This window comes from Cyprinus carpio, chromosome B16 (genome assembly GCF_018340385.1).
Source record: "Cyprinus carpio isolate SPL01 chromosome B16, ASM1834038v1, whole genome shotgun sequence".
Taxonomy (NCBI): Eukaryota; Metazoa; Chordata; class Actinopteri; order Cypriniformes; family Cyprinidae; genus Cyprinus; species Cyprinus carpio.
In genome coordinates this window covers 16,845,071-16,866,845 of record NC_056612.1, presented here as the reverse complement: position 1 = coordinate 16,866,845, position 21,775 = coordinate 16,845,071, and the positions used below count along the sequence as shown (strand labels likewise).

General features: G+C 38.5%; 2 protein-coding genes and 1 pseudogene across 2 annotated transcripts in view; 1 reads left to right on the top strand and 2 right to left on the bottom strand.

Annotated features, from left to right (window-relative positions):
* Positions 1-3,557, top strand: part of LOC109059568 (myocyte-specific enhancer factor 2D-like) — a 56,359-nt gene extending 52,802 nt beyond the window's left edge. Inside the window, 2 exon segments of the mRNA XM_042741142.1 lie at positions 3,272-3,371; positions 3,373-3,557. Of these exon segments, the coding sequence (XP_042597076.1) occupies positions 3,272-3,371; positions 3,373-3,417 (145 nt within the window). The 3' untranslated portion in view covers positions 3,418-3,557.
* A 7,196-nt stretch (positions 3,558-10,753) lies between these two features.
* Positions 10,754-17,586, bottom strand: LOC122139988 (nestin-like). Its single transcript, XM_042741141.1, has 4 exons — positions 16,443-17,586; positions 15,977-16,101; positions 15,010-15,083; positions 10,754-14,077 (listed from the first exon to the last, which is right to left on the bottom strand). Exons 1-4 carry the CDS (start codon positions 17,253-17,255, stop codon positions 11,244-11,246), a joined length of 3,846 nt encoding a protein of 1,281 aa, XP_042597075.1. The 5' UTR covers positions 17,256-17,586; the 3' UTR covers positions 10,754-11,243.
* Positions 17,587-19,506: 1,920 nt separating this feature from the next.
* LOC109092700 lies at positions 19,507-21,679 on the bottom strand (annotated as a pseudogene).
* Between the last annotated feature and the right edge of the window lie 96 nt (positions 21,680-21,775).

Genomic DNA, 21,775 nt, shown 5'->3' with positions numbered 1-21,775 from the left:
ATCCTGCTCTGAATCACCTCAAGCAGCAAACATTATGTAAACCAGGATGTTCAGCACAGCAGCAGGTTGAGGCTTAAAAAGTTTATCTGCAGCTACTGTATGATCATCATTTTCTTGATAGTAATGCACAATTATGAACATTATACGTCCACTGTTTAGTGTTTTATTTTTGTGGCAGTATACTATAGTTAAAGGGATAGTTCACCCGAAATGAAAATCATGTCATTAATTACTCATACTCATGTCGTTCCAAACCCGTAAGACCTTCGTTCATCTTCAGAACACAAATTAAGGTATGTTTTGTTCTGGAGATCAATGAAGGTCTTACGGGTTTGGAACAACATGAGGGTGAGTAATTATTGACAGAATTTTCATTTTTGGATGAACTATCCCTTTAAATGTATCACATAAATTTCTTAAGTTACAAAGAAATGGTGGGTAATACATTAAATTAAATCTATTAATCTGTCTTTTGATAGTTTCAAACAGAACTGCAATGAAATTATCCAGTTAAATGGTAAAACGTTGTTTCCAGGGAGGATACAGGTGGTATTTGTTTTCCAGAGTTCACCAAAGAAAAGTTCATGCTGTGGATTAATTCCCAAATGAACATGAAAACATTAGTAGCTTATTGTTAATTAATTTACATGTTGATTCAGGGTTTAATACTAGCAATGAAAGCTTCACTGCACTATTCATTCTTATGGGAGTTTTTCTAAAGCTTGTCTGAGTCAGCAACTGTAACCAAGGTCAATGTAGTTTTCTGTCACTAGCTGTGTCTTTATTATATATTATATAATGTTATCATTCATATCCTATAATGAAAATATTTTGTTTTGTTCTGCCTTTTCCCTCTTGTATTTTTCTGTGAATTAAACTGTGAAGTTCTGTCACTGACCTCAAGGGGGTAGAAGAGTAGTTTTAATATCATCCCATATTATGTGGCCTTTCTATTCTCAGTTCAAAGAAGAAAGTATTGTTCAACAAATGCTGAAGGTATTAGGTTTAGCAGGACTGAGACTGTATTTTCGTGTCTTCAGTATAACCATAAGCAGATTTCATTGATCAGTAATCCAGTAACCTTACACCACTTTATCAGAACTTGCCACTCTTCTCTGCAAATATACAGTGAGTTCCAAATGAATTTCTCTCTCGTTATGCCTGAGGAACCTGTCATTACGTCCCACTGTGGCCCTGACTTCCTGCTCCTTCTAATATAAATGCTAATGGAGCCATGAGAGCTCACTGCCGCTCCGCCACTCTGTCTTCTGTTCTCATGTCATCAAATCATTTTCCCTTGCACTGTGACCTCGGCGGCCAGGCCGGACTGGGCTCCGCTATATGTATTACTGTTTTTGGAAGTAAGCATTCAGCTGGGTGTCTTTCTCTTGCTGAGCAGTCCAGGTTAACTGTGCATAGACATCTGTCTGTCCTCAACTGTTGTAGATGAGTAAATACTGTGATGTGTGTGTGTGTGTTTGTCACATGACATGTATTATTGTAGATGCTAGATTGGGTTTCGCCTGTCTCTTTCTCTGCAGTGTGACCTCTCAGGGCAGCTTACTCTTGGGCAGGGAGGAAGGGATCAGCTGGTACTGTATCTGGCTTTTCCTCTCTCCGTCTGTCTCTGTTTGTTGTCTGTCTTGTGGCCGTTGTCTATGCGCTAATGGCGCTAACTCTCCTGCTCTCTCTTTGGTTTCTCTCTATCAGTTTCTGGCTGTTTGGCTGTAGGAAGCTGGGCTTTGTCTTTGTCAGTGATTTGCTGAGTTGGCCTTTCTTTGTGTTTTGCATCAGAACATACTGAAACAGCACCTGCACCATCATCAATCAGCCTGTACAGACCCACAAGACCAAACTCTCTCTGTGTTTCACTACCCACTCACCCTTGCGCCGTCCTATCTCTCTTTCCATTAGTTCACTTACATCCTTTTGTTTTTTTGACCTTTCCTTTCTTTTCTTTACTCTTCCATATGCCTCTTTCTTTTCCTCTCCATTTCTTCTCTGTTTCTTTCCCTTTACTTTCCTTTTATTTGATTCCCCTTACTTTTCTTTTTTTTAAATGTCTTTCCATTTCCCTGTTTACCTTTTTCTTTGCTTTTTTTCTTCTTTTTTTTTCTTTAATTTATTTTCCATGTTTCATTTTCTGTTTTTTAACTCTTTTCCTCCTACATTTTATTTCCTTTTCCTTTTTGATTTTCTTTCCTCTTCCACTTTCTATCCTTTTTCTTATTTTTACCTTTTTGATATTCCTTTCTTTCCTTTCTTTTCATCTGCCATTTCCTTTAATTTATTTATTTTTCATTTTCTTTACTCTTCCATATGCCTCTCTTTCATTTCTTCTCCATTTCTCTATTGCTATTAGTTTACTTTCCTTTTATTTCCTTTCCCATTCCTTTCATTCCATTCTTTTTTTAAAAATGTCTTTCCATTTTCCTGTTTCCTTTTTATGTTGCTTTTCTTTTTTCTCTTCTCCTTTTATTTTCTTTATTTCATTTTCCATTTTATTCCCTTTTCTTTGTTCTTTTCCTCTTACATTTTTTAATTTTTCCTTTGCCCTTTCCTTTTTGATTTATTCACCTTTTTCATCTTCTTTCCTCTTCCGCTTTCTATCCTTTTTTATTTTCCTTTTTCCCTTATCCATATTCCTTTCTGTACTTTCCAATTTCCTTTCCTTTATTTTTCCATTTCTGCCATTTCCTTTTTTTCTTTCCTTCCTTGTTTTTCTTTTCCGCTTACTTTTATTTTTATTTTCAGTTCTCTTCTCTTCTCTTCTCTTCTCTTCTCTTCTCTTCTCTTCTCTTCTCTTCTCTTCTCTTCTCTTCTCTTCTCCTTTTACCTTCCATTTCTTTCCAGAAAACACTGGAATAGTTAAGTCTAATCCCAACATAAATAATACACTACGTACAGTGCATTTGGCTGCTGTCTAATTACACTGACACATAAACAAACACACTCACTTCAGTTAGGGGTATGTGGCATGTTGTTTTGTGAAAGGAGGCTGATCAAGTTGTAACTGCATGGCTAACAGGAGTTTAATGACAGATAATTTTTCTGGATTCTGTTTATTTTATAACTGCTTTGTTGTACTATTATTTTTTGTATACTGAAATGTGGCTGTTCAGAGGAAGTGCAAAAGCTGGTAAAGCTGTGGGTAGCGTTGCTGGTTGTCCACATATATGTTTGTCAAATTGTTGTTGTAATGCATCAGGTGTCATCTTATTAATAGCGATATGCATGATGCTAATTATTCTTCTTTCTCCTTCTACCACAGGCCTGTGGGAACACTCCCTCATGGAGCTACGCTGACGGTTAACACTAACCCCAACGTCTGCATCAAATCTGAGCCAGTGTCTCCTAACCGGGATCGCAGCACCCCTTGTTCCACCGCCGGGGCAGCGGGTGGCGTATCAGGCCTAACTGTGACCCAGTATCCAGCGACGCTGCGTTTGGAGCCCACCGGCCGCTCTCCGGTCGACAGCATCAGCAGTAACGGCAGCTCTTACGAAGGAAGCGACCGAGACGACGGAGGGCAGCCACGCCCTCCCAATTTCAGCTCCGCCAGCCTGGGTCTCCTCCGAGCTTCTGCAGAGCAGCAGGCCCAGGCAGAGCAGCAGGAGTCAGCCAACGTGAAACGCATGAGACTGGACACCTGGGTCACATAAACGCTGAAGGAGAGAGCGAGAGAGCTGCTCTCTCACCCACACATACACACACACCGACACAAACACACCCCTAGTGGCACCTGCTTTCAGCAGCCAGTATCAGTCCGCACTTAGACACATGCATGCGCCTGTCTCTCTCTCACTCTTGTCTCACTCTCAGACACACTCATATTTACTGGTGTGTGTGTATATATTTATATAAAATATGCATATATGATCACACACGCACTAGATCTTCACACACACAGTTGCCAATCCAAGTGTAAACGTGTTCACGTATACGAGACTGAAGAGATGTACCGGGCCGGAATGGCTTTTGGTCACGTCTCAGATATCCCCACCCCTGCTCAGAGAAGGCCGTCTGGATCTCAGATCAACTTTTACAGGCCTTACCGTCGACCCGATCAGAGTTCAGCGGCACTGCTCTGTCCAAACAGCTTTATATGTTGCATAGACAAGCCTGTCAATCTCCTTTTTTTGTATTGATTTCTCTTTTGTCTTGTTTTTGTATAAATGGTTGCATTTGCCATTTATCTTCTCGACTGACTCTTTCTCTCTTGCTTTTCCTCTTACTTTTATGTATTTTTTTCTATCTGCTTGAGCAGCTGCCTTTAGAATCGCCCCTGTTCCTTTAAAGTAGGATCTTTATCTTTGTTTTTCTAACTGCGCAGAAACTGCGCATAGTGTGCATGCGTGTGTGTGTCAGCTCTGAGACGGAGGCGCTCATTCATTCGATCGCTAAACACAGTTCAGCCAAAAAACTCCACTCGATCATGTTCGTTTTCCATCTTTCGCGGTATCGTAATCTCGCACCAGTCCCCTCGCTTGCACACTCGTATGCGTGTGTCTATCAGCGGAGCTCTAAGCACAAACGCCGCTCCGCGTCCTCGATATTCTGCGTACACGTGGACCGTAAATGTGGTGTCGTTGATGGAAATGTAGATCTTTCTGTACTAATGAGATCCAGGCGTGCAGGAAACGTATCAGCCTGCTGCGTGTGACTGTGAGCAGCGATCTGCCACATTATGCTCTATTTATTGTTTTCGTCTGGCTGTGTAACTCAGAGATTAATTAGTTAACTTTAAGGGACGAGTATGCTTAATTACTGTTTGTAAGATTCCTGGAATAAGTAAAAATCTGAGTTGTTGTTTAACTCAGGATGGCGAGTTTTGAGATCATGTAGATACTAAATTTCTCAGTGTTTCAGAACAGGTGTATGGAGAAAGAGTTGGTGGCAAACACACATCTCAGCTAGCTCATTTTAGCTAAGAAAGAGATGGAGGTTGTGTAGCGCTGTGTGTATGTGTGTGTGAGAGAAGCGTTGAGATTGTACATAGCGATGTATGTTCACATATATTCTGCTGGGTCTTTCTGAAACAGCGCTGTAATCTCAGTGGAACCGTCTCTGTCAACCTCTGCCTGTAAATAAACTGTACCGTGTTGTAAGTTAGCAAGGTGGAGAGGCAGATGAAGGAGGATTTGACTGTTTTTCAGCGTGACTCTTTTCTGTTGTTTTTATCCTGATGGCGCGCACTTTAAAATATTTCCCCCTCGCCCGCTCGCACACCTTCAGACACACACGTGAGGAATTTATGCTTCCTCGCATTATCATTTACACGATCAGTCCACTTTGACTGATTATCCGTCTTTTTACACCCTAACAGGAACAACGATTTCCCCGACAGCTTCGAAGGGAATACAGCCTCCTTTCACCTATAAGACATTTAAAGCATTCAGGGAAGGATGTTTTGTTTATTACTTTTTGTGAGATCTTTGCTTATTGCACTTCACCTGTTTAACCGTAAACAATAATAGAAGAAATACGTCACGTTTTGTAAAAAAGAAAAGAAAAAAGACAACAAAGAAAAAAGAATGTTGTACTGAAATCTAGATTAGGCTTTACACGTGTTGCAGATGTGACAATTATGTACACAAATAGTTTTCTGTGCATTAGTGTATTCTCTAAGTGACAAAGATGAAGGATGTTTCTGTGACGATTTTGAAAAATGATGACAGATTAAGTGAAGATAGTGCTAAAGGGAAATGGGGTTCAAAATGATTTCAAATATGGCATATTCCCCTCTAAAAAAAAGATGGGTTTAAGTGTTAGTGTATTTATATTCAAGGTGAGACACGCCTCTCTCTTCCTTCATCCTCTTGTATCTATTCTTTCTCTCCTTTTTTCCCACTCTTTCACTCACAGAGGAAGACAGAAGCCATTTCATTTCACCTCAACAGGTGACCCACCTTTTGTTAAAGCAGATTCCACACATACACACACACACACACACATACATGATGGATGCAGTACCGGGAGAGTAAGTGTTTGTTGGGACTCATCACAGACCTGCGTTGGTATCCCTGAGGTAACGACTGAGGTTCTAGAGCTACTGGGCGGATGTTTTCTAGAACTGCATCATAGCAGAGTGAGGCCTCTGCAGCGCACCTGTTGACTTAAAGACTGTTGTGTCCTGAGCTTTGAACAAATGCAGTGATTTCTGTGTATGTTTATAAGATGAGAAGGCCGCTGACTGTAAAGCGATGCACCTGGGATGGTCGAAGTTGAAGCACTGGCTGTGTTGATTTTAAGGCTAAGGCAACATACGAAAAGCTCTCGCAAGGACATCGTGATAAAATTAGGAATCTGAGTAATCAAAGAAAAGACAATCGTCTGGTGAATAGTTCACTTTGGCCCCCGTATTCCCTTTGTATGATGTCTAGAGATTCTCACATACTTTTTCTCGTGTTAATTTGTGCTGGTGACAGTTTTATTGTCTGTTTTTATTATAATTGTTATGATGATTATCATTACCATTATGGTTGTCATCACAGATGGTAATAATAATGATAAATTTAGAGAGACGGTTTTTATTTTCTGCATTTTTTTTTTTTTTTTTTTTTTTTTTTTTTGTGTAGGTTAGGCATCCTATTTTCATTTGATTTGATTTTATTATATATAAATATTATATAAATATATTTTCTTTTTTTTTTTTCTTCAAAGGGGTGTTACTAATATTGCACGATTTATTAGGTAAAACAAAACCGTTGTAGTAATATTAGTACTTATTGCTAATTGAGGGAAGCGATAAAACAGGTTTGATAGAATGACCAGTTCAATGCTGCAATTTTTAGTCAACTGTACAATAGTATCTTCACATAGTTAAGGTGGGACATCCACACGTTTAATTTATTCTGATCAGACACAATGCATGGGCGTCAGACAAGCAAAGAATGAGTCGTATTATAAATAAACTGAAATGTCATTTCGATAAGAATATACAACACAAAACTAGAATAGAAATTGAAGAAAAAAGTTTAAAAAAGAAAAATTATAGCTAATATATTGTGTTCGGCTAGTCTGCTTTGAGTTTTGTTGTAAAAAATAAAAAAAGACAAAAAAATTATTAAAAAAAAAAGTTCTGTTGTTTTCGGAGAATGATATACAATTTGTGTATATTTTCATAAACAAAGTATGCACTGATATGTTATTACAAATTCTATACTGCTTTTACAAAAGAGTGTGTGGAGTGTTTGTACCAAAGTATCCATTGTCCTTTATGACCCTCCCCTTTTGCGTATGTTGTATTTTATATATTAAATAGACAAGTTGACCTACACAGAAGTGTGAGTCTATCTTTTACAAGTTTCTTTGTGGTTTGTCTTGTTTGTTCACTCATTAGATGTATATTTACATATTCATTTAGACACTTCTCTAAAGTAAAGAAAAACAAGTAATCAGTTTTAATCATAAAGTAGCAAGAAAGCAAGTAGTGATGTCTTTCAAACAATAAAGTCTTACACACCCTAAAAGTAAATGCTTAAAATTTGACATTGGTAGGAATTTTTATTTTATTTTTGTGTACGTCTTTTAAGAAGCCTCTTACGCTAACCAAGGCTACGTTGAACTCATCAAAAATACAATAAAAATAGTAATGTGAAATATTGTTATAATTTTAAAGAAGTTTTCAATGTTAATATATTTCAAAATGTAATTTTTTTACTGAGTTTTTTAGCAGCCATTACTCCAGTTTTCTATCTCGTGTTCAAAGTTGACAACGGTTGAGCTGCTTAATGTTATATATTTTTTTCTTTCTCATGATTCTTTTCTGAATATAAACTAATAAGAATTTATTTGTAATAGATTTTTCTGTAACATTATAAATGTCACATATAATTTTCACATACTTTTTAAAACTTGAGGACAGTTCTGGCCTTTTCTTTTGTAATAGCATCTTGTCAATTAAAATGCGCTGTTGCGTTTTCATATCTGGCCGCTAGATGTCAGCCTTTCACTTCACGTCAACACTGCTGCTAAAATTCTCAATTTTAAATAATTTTCCCCTCTCATTGATTCAGTTTTATAGTGTACCTAGTTATATAATACACATATGTGCTTGTTCAGAGGAAATCCGGGTCTCCAGGTTAATTTTAATTTTAACACAGGTTTATTTGAACCCAAATTTCGACGACTTTGAGGTAAAACTTTGGGTGTTATCTAATTATGTAAGAATGTGTTTCCCCTTATAGAGACACTGGGTTTGTTGTTGGAAATAAAAACCACAAATAGTTGATCAACAGATCACGGTGATTCAGGCACAGTGACTTGACCTTGAGTGTGAGTGTGTCTTGTGCATGTGTCTTTTGGAGGAGCAGGCATTGAACTCGGACCATTCTTCAATGACATTCTGTTCATCTGAGCACAGCGTCAGCTGAGTTTGTCAGTTGTGGCTTCTGGTGCAACCACTGAGCTTCTGTTTGTAACAGGTCCCCACTTATTGGATGGCAAAGTCAACCTGTTTTTCCTAATGCACTCAGACACAAACCATATCATCCTACAGAAAACCCCCGTCATCCTTAACAATGTAAATGTCAATTTATGTATTGATTGACAGTAATTGTGCTCTACAATAGTTTCATTGTATTATTTATAACAGTTGATTCAGCTCTCCAGCAGGATACTGTTTGCCTGAGGACTGAGAATATGAAGCAAGCAAACAAATGCACATTGCTTAAACAGACCCCACTAGAATTACTCAAAAGAGACAAATCTGGATGCATATAGCACAGATTGGCAAATCAATGTGGAATCTCTCAATGCAATAAGATATCATTGTAAAATATCCAAAATCATTCCTGAGATGTTTGATCAATATCTTTGTCTTTATAATCAGCTGGTATTCTCTTCCCTCAGGCAGTGGGATCAATTACAATGCGGTGTATGTTTTCTAGATTTAAAAATAAAAAATTACTACCAGCTTATGGGTTCATTTCTATTTGGTTTTCTATTATATATTTTAATTTATTTATTTATATTTAAATTTTATATTTATAGGGGTCATTTGTTTGCCCTTATACATTAATAATATGGATAAAAAATATTTAACTCACAATTTTGAAACATAGGCCTAATTATATTATTTAGGTTTGTTTATTGCAACATCACAATTTTTATTCATTTTGCTAGCTCTGTAAGATTATTGAAGAAAATATGGTCACCTGATCAAACTCACCTACCTGTGATTTTCCTATGATCCTGAAAACATTGATTAACATGCTCAGGTGTGTTTGATTAGGGTTAAAGCTAAACTCTGCAGGAAAGTGGATCTTGTGGGCCAGATTTGAGGATCCCTGCCCTATACTAAAAATACTTATCGAAAATACTATTTCAGTCATCTTCTTAAAAATGCCATGTTTTATCAATGTAATCATTTGTGAAATTGGCTGAAAATGCTGAAAATTGTTTCTTTACAAAATTTATTTTTTTTACTCATGACATTAAAAATGACAGATTATTAAGAACATTTAATTGTTTGTTTGTTTTTGTTTTCCTAATTTAGCTATTAATGGTAATCATTTCATAAAGGTTTTCCTGTTTAGTCAATTTCATTTGTCACTTTACAGTAAATCCTGTTTTGTAATACTTGAACTAACCAAAGTTCATTGATGACGTCATTCTCGAGAAAGCGACATCATTTTTGGTAGAGGAAAGAACAGCATGAACAAGTATTAGTAATGATTTGTCACGCATTTGCATTAGAATGTGGAAGCTAAAAGAATGAAGATGAATGTTGGGTCTTGTCTAATCTTTAAAACACTCAGTCACTCACTATCTGACATTGATAATCAATAACAATCAATAACAAAGACAGATGGTAAAGGAAGCAGAGAGAACTGAATGTCACTCAGCCTCTGAACACATTTCAGGCTTATTGAGATTTATTTGTAGCGCCGTGGTCTCCGGATTCTGTGGTCATTCCACTCAAATAGCGCTTACATTGAGACTTGTGAATGCCATCGAGATCAGATTTAAATAATAACCTCTGTCATTTCAACAGGATCAGATCTTCACTTCATTAAGCTGGTTATGCAGTTGCAGGCTGTTGCATCAGGAACGATTGTGTGGCATCCTCTTCCACATGAAACAGGTGTTGAAGCATCTGACCTCCCAGCTGCTGCCCAGACTCGCTTTTGTTTTAGCTCCCAAAAGACCCTGTAAATCCTGCTTGTATTTGTGGGTCATCTGACTAGCTGTTTGATTGGATTAAGAATAGAAGTTTTAACCTTTTGAAGAATAAGAGCTTTTATTTTATTTTATACAGGATATTATGCCATCAGTTTCTATCTAGCTGCATGTTCTGGTCAAAGTGGTGTTGGTTAAAGTGCTGATGTGTTCATCCAGTATAGCTGTCATTGTCCCATTACACCCCCCGTCAGTGGCACCAGAGAGCCAGTGTGCATACAGAGGGAAATGAGGAGGTGATCTCATCTATTATTTATTGTTCCTTATTCTTTCCTGCTTCTAGTGTGGCCTCTTTCTCTCAGACCAGTATTGTGTGGTTACCAGCGCTTGGCTGCAAATCCCAGTGTGATTTATGATCCAGCCTGTTCAACTGGAGTTCTGATGCACTGAAACTGAAATGGTTGGATGAATAAAACTTAGAACTTTATAAATCAAAACCTAGAACTTGAAATCTATCTTTAAATGTATGTTTAAAACTCAGAAAAGGTGTCAACTGTTGTGTGGTCATGCAATTATTGATCAAAATTGGACACTTAAAAATAATAATAAAAGAAAACACCAACTCAAATTATTTGCTATTTTACTTTTTATTAAAATTGTAAAATTTTAATCCATATTGTTTTTCCATTGTAACATACATCAGTGCAAATACACAAAGGTGTTTTATTTTTAACACTGACAGATGAAAGGCATTGAAAAGCTGGTCTAATTAGTACAGAAACAACAAGCATGAAGTAAAGCTTCATAGTTAATCTTTAAGATTCCTTACTGCCCGTGGCTGTACAATGCTTTGTTATCCCGAGACGACAGCTGGCACATTATGCCAGGCTGTTAACTCACATTACAGAGATCACATTGTACAATTACACACACTGCGCTGAGCAATCTTGTCTAGTTTAATTTCTTTGAACGTATGAAGGTGTTTTTGTTGCTGTCTTCCACCATAAATTTTCATTTTGGCTTAGTAGTAATATATCTGTCCATCCATTTAAATGACATCACTACATTTTTATGTTTTTGGTTTAGTCTTAAATGGTCTAAATCACCATCGGACAAAGCTATTACTCATCACCAGAGGACCAGGAATCCCCCTCATCAACAGAGTCATCAGATAGGACCGTCTTGCCTTGCATTGGCTGTTCATCTTTATGCCTCTCATCCTGGCCTTTGAGGATGTCCATCTTTTCTTTAGGACTTCCATTTGCTGTTGGCATTCCCTCCATATCTCTCCATTCCTCTCCAGAGACCAAAGCCTGGTTTAAGTCTTCAGTCTTGGCAGGGTCATAAGAAGCTGCCATCTCCATTTTTCCCTCACTCCAGAAATCTTCCTTCATGCTAGTGCTGAAAAAGCTATGAATCTCACCTTTCTTTTCCTTTGACTGAAATTCCTCCTCCTCTCCTGAATTGTTGCTCTCGAAATCCATCACAGTCAGCACTTTTTCTGAAAGGCTCTCCGCTGTCCTTTCTTCAAATTTTCCAAAGATGTTTTCCGCTAAACTTGGCATTTTATTTGGAATTTCTAAATTCTCGTTTACTGGGAAAACGCCTGTGTTTTCATCCACACTTAATGTGTGTGTGATCTCAGCTGCATCTGTAGCATTTGTGCTTTTGCCCCAGATGTTTGATTTCTCCCACTCATCAATCTGAGGGGCTTTAGGCTCTTCAGTGTTCTTCTCCTTACTGAGCACTTCTTCAGGCAAATGGATGACATCAGACACAGAATCAGCCTCGGTGACTCCATTAGTAAAGGTTAATGGCTGCTCATTGAGAGTAGCCGCTGCTAAAAGGCTTGTGTTCTGAAAGCACTGGCTGGCATTTGGAGACTCATCTTCTGAGCTCTTGCCCTCTTCCTGGTCTGAGTTGGGAATGTCTGATGTCATGTTGTCTGGTTGACTGTTTATTTCACTCTCCAAAGAGCGACTGTCTGTGAGATCTATGTTGGTGTGCATGGAAACTTCCAGAAGATCTTCTGGTTCTTTGGTTGCAGCTGTATCTTGGAACATGCTCAGAGTAGATTGAGTTTCAAAGGAGTTTTTAAGCTGCTGGGATGTTTCAGGGAATGAGATTGGATGGTCCATATCAACTTGTTCTTGACTTTCATATGAATGGACTGTTTCATCCTCAGGTTGTTCGGTATGTATATGCTGGTTTTCAGTCAGTTGTGGTTGGTCATAAACCTTGACATCATGATCTTCATCTTTCCTCATCTCTGTCATAACATCACTATCATCTTCCAGGTTTCCCTTGAGCTCAATTCTTGCACTTTCTTTCTCCACCATGTCCAAACTTTGATGGACTTCAAAATTACTTTGAAGCATCAGGCGTGCCTTATCACCATCTAGGGCTTCTTCTTTAGAAACATCATCCGTCATCATCTCTCCAGTGACCTCCATGTCTGGTTCTTCTGTGAGATCCTCCATGGTGTTGAAGCGTTTGGAGGCACTCTCATTCCAGTGGCTTCCTTCCATTCTTTCTTTCTCATCCTCACTGTCACTGGTCTCACCGATGAGGTGCGAGGCTTGCACGTTCCCATCTGTTTCTTCGTCACTCTTATAATGAATCAAAGGCCGAGTGTCTGCTAGCGTGTTCTCCTGACTGTAGCTGTCACACTCGCCAGGATCGGTTCTCCACGAGGCTGATATGTTTGGGGAATCATCCTCTTCACCTTGGTTCTCTTCTTCTTCCTCAGATTCATCAGGTGAAGGATCTTCCTCATTTACTGTCTGATCTGAATGGGATTCAGTTGGTGGTACAGTCTTCTCTAAACTCTCCTGATGATCTACACCTTCATCTTGCACAGAAATGTCACTCTTAATCACGACTATCTCTTCTTCTTCTCTTTCAGTCACATTTTCATCTGTTTCATCCTTCATGTTAGTGTTAATGTTCATTTCATCCTCTTCTTCCACCTCAGAATCAGGGCTCATCACTTTCGTCTCATTCTGTGGTTCAGTTCCTTCTTGTCTATCCCACTCATTGATCGAATCAATCGCTGCCTCAGTTTCACTGTCCATTTGCTCTGTTACCTCCTCACTAATATTACTCACATTGTCCTGTTCATCTACCTTCATTAAATCTTTGTGATAGCCAAAATCACCCTCCAAATCTAAAGTTCCTTGCTCGAGGAACGAACGACCCAGTATACTGGTATTCACACTGATATGGCTAGATTTTAATGTATCATTATCATTCTCTGCATCTCCATATGCATCTGTGTGGCTTTCACTGATGTTCTCTGATCTTACATCCATCTCAGAGGCATCATCTTTTTCATCCTCTGCTACGGTTTTATTTTCTTCCCAAGCAACCTTAGGTGCATGTGAGATTTGAGCCATTTCAACAGACACTTCAGTGTCCTCGTCCTTCCCTTCTTCTGAAACCCCTGCAGGATCTGTGAATGGACCAGCCCAGCTTTCTGTCTCTGGAGTTTGGGACAAGTTACTTGGTTGAATCTGAAGCTGTTGCATCTGCATTGATAAGTGTGTCAACTGACCAACCATCTCATCTTTCTGGAACTGTTTTGATTCATCCTCCTCTTGAATCTCAATATCTTCTGGTTTGAACAGTGGTTCTGGTTCTGCAGTTGTTTTGGGGAGAGTTGTTGCATGGTCCAGGTCTTCATGGGCTTTCTCTTGCTGCAAATGATTCACAGATTTCTCAGCAGCTTTCTCAGTCTCCTCTGAGATATGAACCTCTGTCTTTTCTGTCACTGAGGCTCGGGTTGGTGTTCTTTGTGGAGTCCCTCGAGTCGGGGTCCATGATGGAGTCACACTAGTCAGCAGAGTGCGAGAGGGAGTGATTGATCTGTGACTTGTAGACACAGTATTGCTGACATGGCAGGAAGCAGCAGTGGTCTGTGAGGCTGGGTGGGTCCCAGTGGGCTTTGAGAGCACATCTGTAACAAGAAACAAGAAGATGGTGAGGCAGGCTTTGTCACACAGACAGGGACCGGTTTGATCAAATCTACCTTTGGCAGATTATCAGATCTATTTCTGAATCCCAAATACGCTTAGTGTTTTAAATAATTATATTGCATCTTCAATTTTATAGGTATCTAAAAGAGAGGGTGAAAATATGTAGAGATAGGATTGTAAACAATGTAACAAATTCAGTTTGTCTCATAGTTTGTGTATGATGTATGTATTTGAACCGACTCTTTAGAATTTCTGACTACACTGGTTGCGCTGCAAGGTTTTAATACACTTAAAAAAAACTGTTCGTAATGCATCAAAATATCAAAATATGGCAGATGTCCCATGCCCTGATAACTATGATGCTACTGGAAAAAATGTGGTTGATGGATAAAGCCCCAGGCTAAAGAGATAGATGGAGATAGTATGAAACAGACAGACATGGACCCCTGATCTGCTTCCCAGGGGGGTTATCAGAATACACACTAGTCGTGTATGAGACTGTGAGTGAGCCGTAATGGAGGTGTATTGATCTTCATTATGCTTTTCCATGACTACATTACTGGAAAGTGGAGCCATCTGCTACAGTGACCTATGGGACTAGCACAGGAAGCTAGTTTTACAGGCTTAGACAGATACCTCACCATGCAATAAGCACACAGTGTCACAAGGTACTAATCATTTAACCAGCCTGAAGCACAGCAGTATTTAGGGAAAGGAAATCTGTTCAGATGAAAAATCTGTATAGGCTGAATTTTGTTCACTGTATTCTATAAAGCCATTATTAGTTTTTATATTTAGATTTTTTTTTCACTTTCCTATTGCCTAAATAGCCATCACTATTAAGTAAATACAATAATAACAATAATAAAATAAATGGAAAAATAAATATTTATTTTTTAAAAAAGAATGGTACCTAAAAAGAAAGTAGAGCTGGTCTTTTTTGTTGTTGGTCTGTCAATTCTCAGGCCCTCGCTGTCCAGCAAAGCTCTGGAAAGAAGCAATAGAACATCTGTCAGCATCACAGCAATTTCATTAATGTGAGGGGTGGGTTAAATGAGATGGGGTCAGGTTCTTGAGCTGCAGTCTTGTGCTCAGTTCTGTTGTTATGCAAATAGTATATCAGATTTGTCATTGCAGGATTTGGTCTGGCATCAATTCATTTACCTCCTGCAGCACTGAACAATTGCAAGGGTTGGAATTTACAAACATACACACACACTTAATGTAACAGGTATCCTGCCAAATGCATGTATTGTAATTTATAAAAAACATCAAACAATCAATTAAAAAACAAAACAAAGTGGATCTTTCTTTTTTTATTACATAAAAATGTATTAAAAAACTCGAAAACACTTTAAAGAGACATGCATATCATATTGTAACAATATGCAATAAAAAATGTATAATAACTTCACATATTTAAAACCCCCACTCCACTTCTTAAGTACCTGTGCATCTAATGCAATGCAGCTTCATGATATGAAGGACCATGAAATGAGCAACAGCTAAAATGCTTGGTCAAAATTTATTTCAGTCTGCCCTCGACAGACATAAATCGGTCAGATCTGAAGGAAGTTATTGAATGAATTGCCCACCCCCGTTTCAGTGCCCCTCCTCCAAGCAGATGGATCAGGGTCAGTGCCGGGTGGGAAATGGAGAGAGTCCATTCTGATTGACTGATCTAAAGTTACCCCTCTCAGGGTGCCTGAGATGCTTTTTAGAGCCACTGATGCATGATCATATTAGTTGGGCCTCCATAAACTAAAAATCCCACAGTGCGGGGTAATCCCATTAGAGGGGAAATAGAGAGAGCTATGCATATTTTACTTCATGTAAAGATGGTTCTGAAGTTTGTTGATGATGATATTGAAGACAGGTACCTGTATGTGGCCACCTCCAGTCCAAGAGACATCTTGACCTGCAGCAAGTTTTGTCTGTCCACCATCAGGCTGTCTATCTGCTGCCCCAGGCTGTCTTTCTCCACCTCCAGAGCATCTACTTGGGCCTGTGCAAAGATATGAGACATGTTTTCTTCAGAAATACATATTAAAGTGAAGAGAATGTGGGAAATCACAATAGAAATTTAATAAAATTAAAAGAACACAGTTTAATACATGTCCTGTTCCAAACCTGTATGACCTTCTGTCTTCTGTGGAAAAATGTCTCAGTACTTTTTATACCTGAAATAAAAGCAGGGTCCAGTGTTGTTTTGGACCCCAAAAATTTCCATCGTATGGACAAAAACAGATGAAACATTTCCTTTAAATATCCTACAGGTAAGGGCGAGTAAATGAAGACAGAATCTGAACTGGTTGAACAACAAAGTCCATAAGTTTAAATTCTTACCTGAAAATGTTGAAGCTCTTGTTTATGCGCTTCTTTCTGCTGCACTAAATTCTTCTCCAACATCTGCCTCTTAGTCTTAGTGCTCTCGAGTTCCTTTGCCAGATGCTGAACTTGATGTTGGTTTTCTCTCTTTTCTTGATGAATCTTTGTCATGTTAGCTTTGGCCTGGTTCAGACTTTCCTCAAGACGTCCAACCAGTCTCTGATAGTTTTTGGTTGCCTCCTGCCAGGCTTGAGTTGCTCTGTGGCTGTACTCTTGTCCCAGGTCTGGGATTCTGGCAGTTTGAGTGGGCTGTGGGGCCATCAAGACTTGTTTTGTCTGCTTCAGAGAGGCCTGCATGGTTTCCATGTTCTCCTCGTGAACTTGCATCTGTAGCAAGAGGTCTTTCTCAAGTTGGCCAACCTTCTCTCTAAGCCAAATCTGAGCTCTATGCTCCTCTTCCAGCTCCTTCCTGCTCTCCATGAGTTTTCTCTGTGCCTCAGCCTGAGCGTTCTTCACCTTCTGTCTTTGAATACTCACCTCCTCTATATACTCCATCAAGTTCTCCACTTCCAGTTCCACACAGTCTTTCTTCCTCCAGGCATCCTCCAACATCCTCCTGGTCTGGCTGAGAGCCTCCTCTTGAGCTTTGCGCTGGCCTGGTGGTTCCCTGCTGCTCTTGAGAGTGTGGATCTCCTCTCGCAGTAGCTGGTTTTCCTCCTCCAGAAGCTTCACACGGCCTAAGTATGATTCGAGACGCTGGTTCAGCTCCAGCATCTGGTACTTTTCCTCCTGAAACTGGGTGAAGGGCAGTCGGGCACCCAAAAGCTCCATCTTAGAGTGGTGGAAAGTGTTAAGTCTCACTAGAACAGTGCACAGAGGCTGTGAAGGGCTGGAGGTCTTTGTGGCTGCTAAGTGATTATAATGACAGGCTTGAGGGTGAGGTCTGAACCACAGTCTCAGTGCCCAGCGGCTGAATGGACAGGGGAGAGAAAGACCCTCCTTTTCATAGACAATGAGAAGGGGGAGGGCGAAGGAGTTAAGGAGGAGGGGTGGATGGACAGAATGCGAGAGTGATGTAATTTGGGGAGTTAACTCTACCACTGCTGGATTACTTCCAGACCTGTAATACTTTCTTTCTCCTGTGGAGATATTAGGCAGAATGTTAAGAACTGTCATCCTCAGTCACCATTTACTTTCAGTGCATCTTTTTTTCTATACAGTAAAAAGAGTGCTGACCGAGACTGTCTGTTTGGAACAACATGAGGGTAAATAATGACTGAATTTTCATTTTTGGCTGAACAATCATTGTAATTCCTGATGTTTACTACATTTTGTCACATTAATTTACTGCCCCCTCTTGTGGCAAGATGCTGGCATTACATCAGACAATAGTTATCTGATAATCAGGATGGATGGCAGGATGAAAATGATCTATAGTGAGGAGGTAACTACTCTCATAATTGTATAGAGGACTACTGTCATTTTTTATGACTTTATTAATTATTGTTTTTTTGTTTTTTTTTAATTTTTTTTAATTTTTTAAATGTTTAATTTTTTTTTGTAGTATATTTTTTTTTTAATGTTGTGTTAAAAATATTATAATTCTCATTCAGAAAAAGAAGCCACAATCCAGACGTCCTAGATTTTATAGAGGTGCTGTGTTTTTTGTGGTGCTGTGCTTCCTCCTGCTTGCTGCGTTAACAGCCGTCAGCGCTTTCAGTAAGAATAGGAATTCAGGAATTAATCAATCAGCACACCACATCATATTATGATGAATATCATGGGTACTGGATTGGACTCTCTGAAAAGTCAGAAACAGCTTGGGTCTGGACCACTGGCGCCAAACTTGAGGGAGGGTACGTCTAAAAATATGCCCACCGAAGAGTTATTTGATATATAAAATCAAATAGCTTTCAATTTTTAAATTAACTAAACTTCAATTTTGTATTTTTACAGTAGTAACAGGCAGAATTTATATAAAAAGTATAAATATTAGTTTCCTTTTTAATTCAAAACAATTTGCCTTTTGATAAACCATGAAAAAAAATATCAATAAAACAAAATAATAAAAAAAAATACAATAGTAAATCAGTTACAATTTAAAATCTGATGCTTTCCCTATTTTTCTTTCAGATTCTTGCTCAGTGGCCCTCATGGAGCAGCAAAAAGCCACTGAAAAGCTGGATATCAACAAGATGTCACATGTACAATAGATGGATCGGCGAAATGGATGTCTTCACATGACCAAACTTCCTTCAAGCCCAACCAAACCCAATATGAGCAGAAGACAAAAAACACAACAATCTCAAGAATAACTTTATTTTCCAATTCATTTGAAGTTTGATTTGTTAGCAGTTCTTCAAGTTCCACACAAATCACTTCAAGCTGTTCACAGTTCATCACATTTTTGTCATTGTGGATATGCCATTTAATATGCATTACACAAATGTCTCACAAATCAGTCCATTAAAAACATTTCATGTCACCCGTGGGTCTCAAACTTTAAAAATCGATCATGATAGAATAAATACGAGTGTGATCTGAACAGCTAATAGTCTGATACTGGAGAACTGATCCTTGCATTTCATCAGCAGCCCAGATTCTGATCAGCTTGTGTTTGTAGTGAGTTTAGCAGCATGCTAAAGAGTTCACTCTTTGCTCTTTTTTTCTTTTTCTTTGGCACAGACTCCTCAAACTGCACATTTTCTACCACCTCCTGCTCCTCCTTTTTGCTTTGCTTCTTTTTTAATAAATTCGTGTTGTTCTCCTGTCCTTCCATTTGTGTGTCCATTATCTGTGCTTCACTGCTAGTGTCCTCTGTTCTCGTCATCGCATTAGTTGAGTTATCCACATCTTAGTAGTGCTCCATAGAGGATTTCTTTTTCCTTTTGGAGGCACTGTCAGAGGCTTGTCGAAGCTCGATAATGCCCTCCTGTGGCTGTTTGTTCTGTGTGTCCATGGAATCCTCACTGAACTCATCTGTGTCGGCCGTCTCATCTCATCATCCACCTTGGACTATTTTTTTCTCATATCACCTTGGATCACTCTCTCTCTCTCTCTCTCTCTCTCTCTCTATATATATATATATATGTATACACTTTTTATAAAATTAGAATTGTTGCCTTGGTAATAATTTAAATACTAAGATTACACACACACACACAAAAAGAAATCTAGTAAAAAATAAATAATTTAAAAATGACAAAAATAAAAAATCAAAAAATATAAAGTGCTCAATTAAGTTATTTACAATACAACTTATACTAAAATAACACTGCGTTGATAATATTACGCTATCTATGATTCATGTCCTGCTCAAATGTGATGATGGAAATGATTAAATGCTAGAAGTTCTAGTATTACAATTTAAACCAGTTTGATTAACGTGAACTGATGTAAAGATAACAGATTAGGATGCATCACAGTGCAAATCTGAAGAGATCAGAGCCTACTTGTGTGCTGTTCGTCCTCCGCAAGCTCTGAGCAGATCTGCATCTGATAGTCTTAAAAGAAACAGACAGAATACAGATTTGAGCTGGCCTGTAAGCATAACTGATCTTCTGAACATATATTGCTTCTGCATGCCACAGTAAGGAACATTTGATAGTGCATGTTTAGTGCAGAATGATAGTATATAACAAAAAAAAATTATAAATATCTGATAAAAACTATAAGGTATGTGTCAGAATTTTGTAATATTGGCAGCTCATACTTGGTCGTGCTGGAAAGATCCAGTTTCTGGTCCTCATCATCAGAACTGCTGCTGCTGTCATCGGAATCAGAGGTTTTTTTTCTGGATTCTCCTCACCTGACAGCAGCGTAGCTTACTAAGAACGAAGAAAGACGAATTTACAACAACTGCACAATCCAAATACTAAATCACTGGTGTTTTTTTTTTTCATTTATTATTTGTACCTTGACAAAGCATCCATAGAGCATGGATTTGGCTTGCGGAGCCTTGCGTGGCTTCTTGTTGGAGATCAATCCATCATTGCTGTCATCTGACTTCTTCACCACCGCACCATTCTAAACCACAATGACAACACCAGATGAGCCAAAAACACAAACGCCCTCATTCACACAAAACCCAGTTTGCTATAATTTGCTTCAATTACTTTTTTTTTTTTTTTTTTACAACTTAAATAATTTTTTGTATTTACTTGAGGAGTCAGATTGTCTTCAAATCACAGACAAACTACAAAAAAACTCTTCTTTTCTGCATTTCACCTCTGCAATCTAGCTTTCTAATGCACTATGAATAGTGTTGGCTTTGCAACAAATTGCTTATGTTCTTTGTTTGTAAGTGACTTTGGATAAGTGTCTTCTAAATTATAATGTGCATAAATGCTATAACGGCTGGTAACTTAAAATCTCCAAAGCTAGGTATGTAAAAACTATTGACCTGTAGAGAGATATGCTACACTTTACCTAAACTGTTTTTGACAGCATTTCTAATTCATGTATAATTATGATACATACTGGGGTTTTTTTATCTGGCATTAGGAAACTGACATGGGTTAGGAATAGGATGGTGAAACAGTTAGAGCACCGTAACTGTCCATTATACACAACAATAAATGTTTATAAACAAACGTAATTTCCATGTTGTCAACTGCCCACATGCTGTATTCAATGCAATTATCTAAAAACAAAAAGATGTTCTCTACTCACCCCTCCTTTATTACACTTAATTTTGACTTTAATAGCTTCTGAAATGCCATTCTCTGATCTTCCCAGACCTTTACCTACAACACAAGTCTAAATATTAGCATCACCAAACAGACTTGGCACGTGTCAGTCCATTTACATGGATATTCCAAAGATTATGCAGGAGAATTGTTTATATCTATATGAAAGTTAAGAAACTGAGTTACACAGTAACATAAACAGGGTTTGTGATGTATAAAACCACCTGCGCTGGTCCTAAAATCTGTTCTGATTTGACCTTTTTCCCATCCGTGTCGCAGAAGCTGCTCCTCTGCGAATTTAAGTCCTGTGGTTACTCTTTTCTTGGACCGTTTACAGAATATCTTAGAATCTGCACACGTGAAGCAGTTTGCAAAAAACATATCGGCCAACTTCACATAGCTGTTCTAAAAACGCGTTAATACAAAATAATTTCTTAATCTGTCAAAGAACTATAAATCCGATAATACACTATAAATAATTTTAGGCTCGCACCGAAATAAAAAAAAGAAAATGGGCAACAATCCCTACAACGCTTTCAGCAAGAGAGTAGACATGACACCGGCTAGGAACGGTGTTGTGCCGAAATAAGAAAATGGGAATGGGTAACTATCCCTACGTTGATTTCGGTAAGTGATTGCCTAATCCCAACCCCACCCCTAATC

Coding starts and splice junctions, on each gene's coding strand:
- LOC122139988 (XM_042741141.1), bottom strand. CDS start 17,255: ATGGAGCTTTTGGGTGCCCGACTGCCCTTCACCCAGTTTCAGGAGGAA. Junction 16,102..16,442: donor AAGAGCTTCAACATTTTCAG/GTAAGAATTTAA, acceptor ATCTTTGCACAG/GCCCAAGTAGATGCTCTGGA. Junction 15,084..15,976: donor CTGGAGGTGGCCACATACAG/GTACCTGTCTTC, acceptor GCTTCTTTCCAG/AGCTTTGCTGGACAGCGAGG.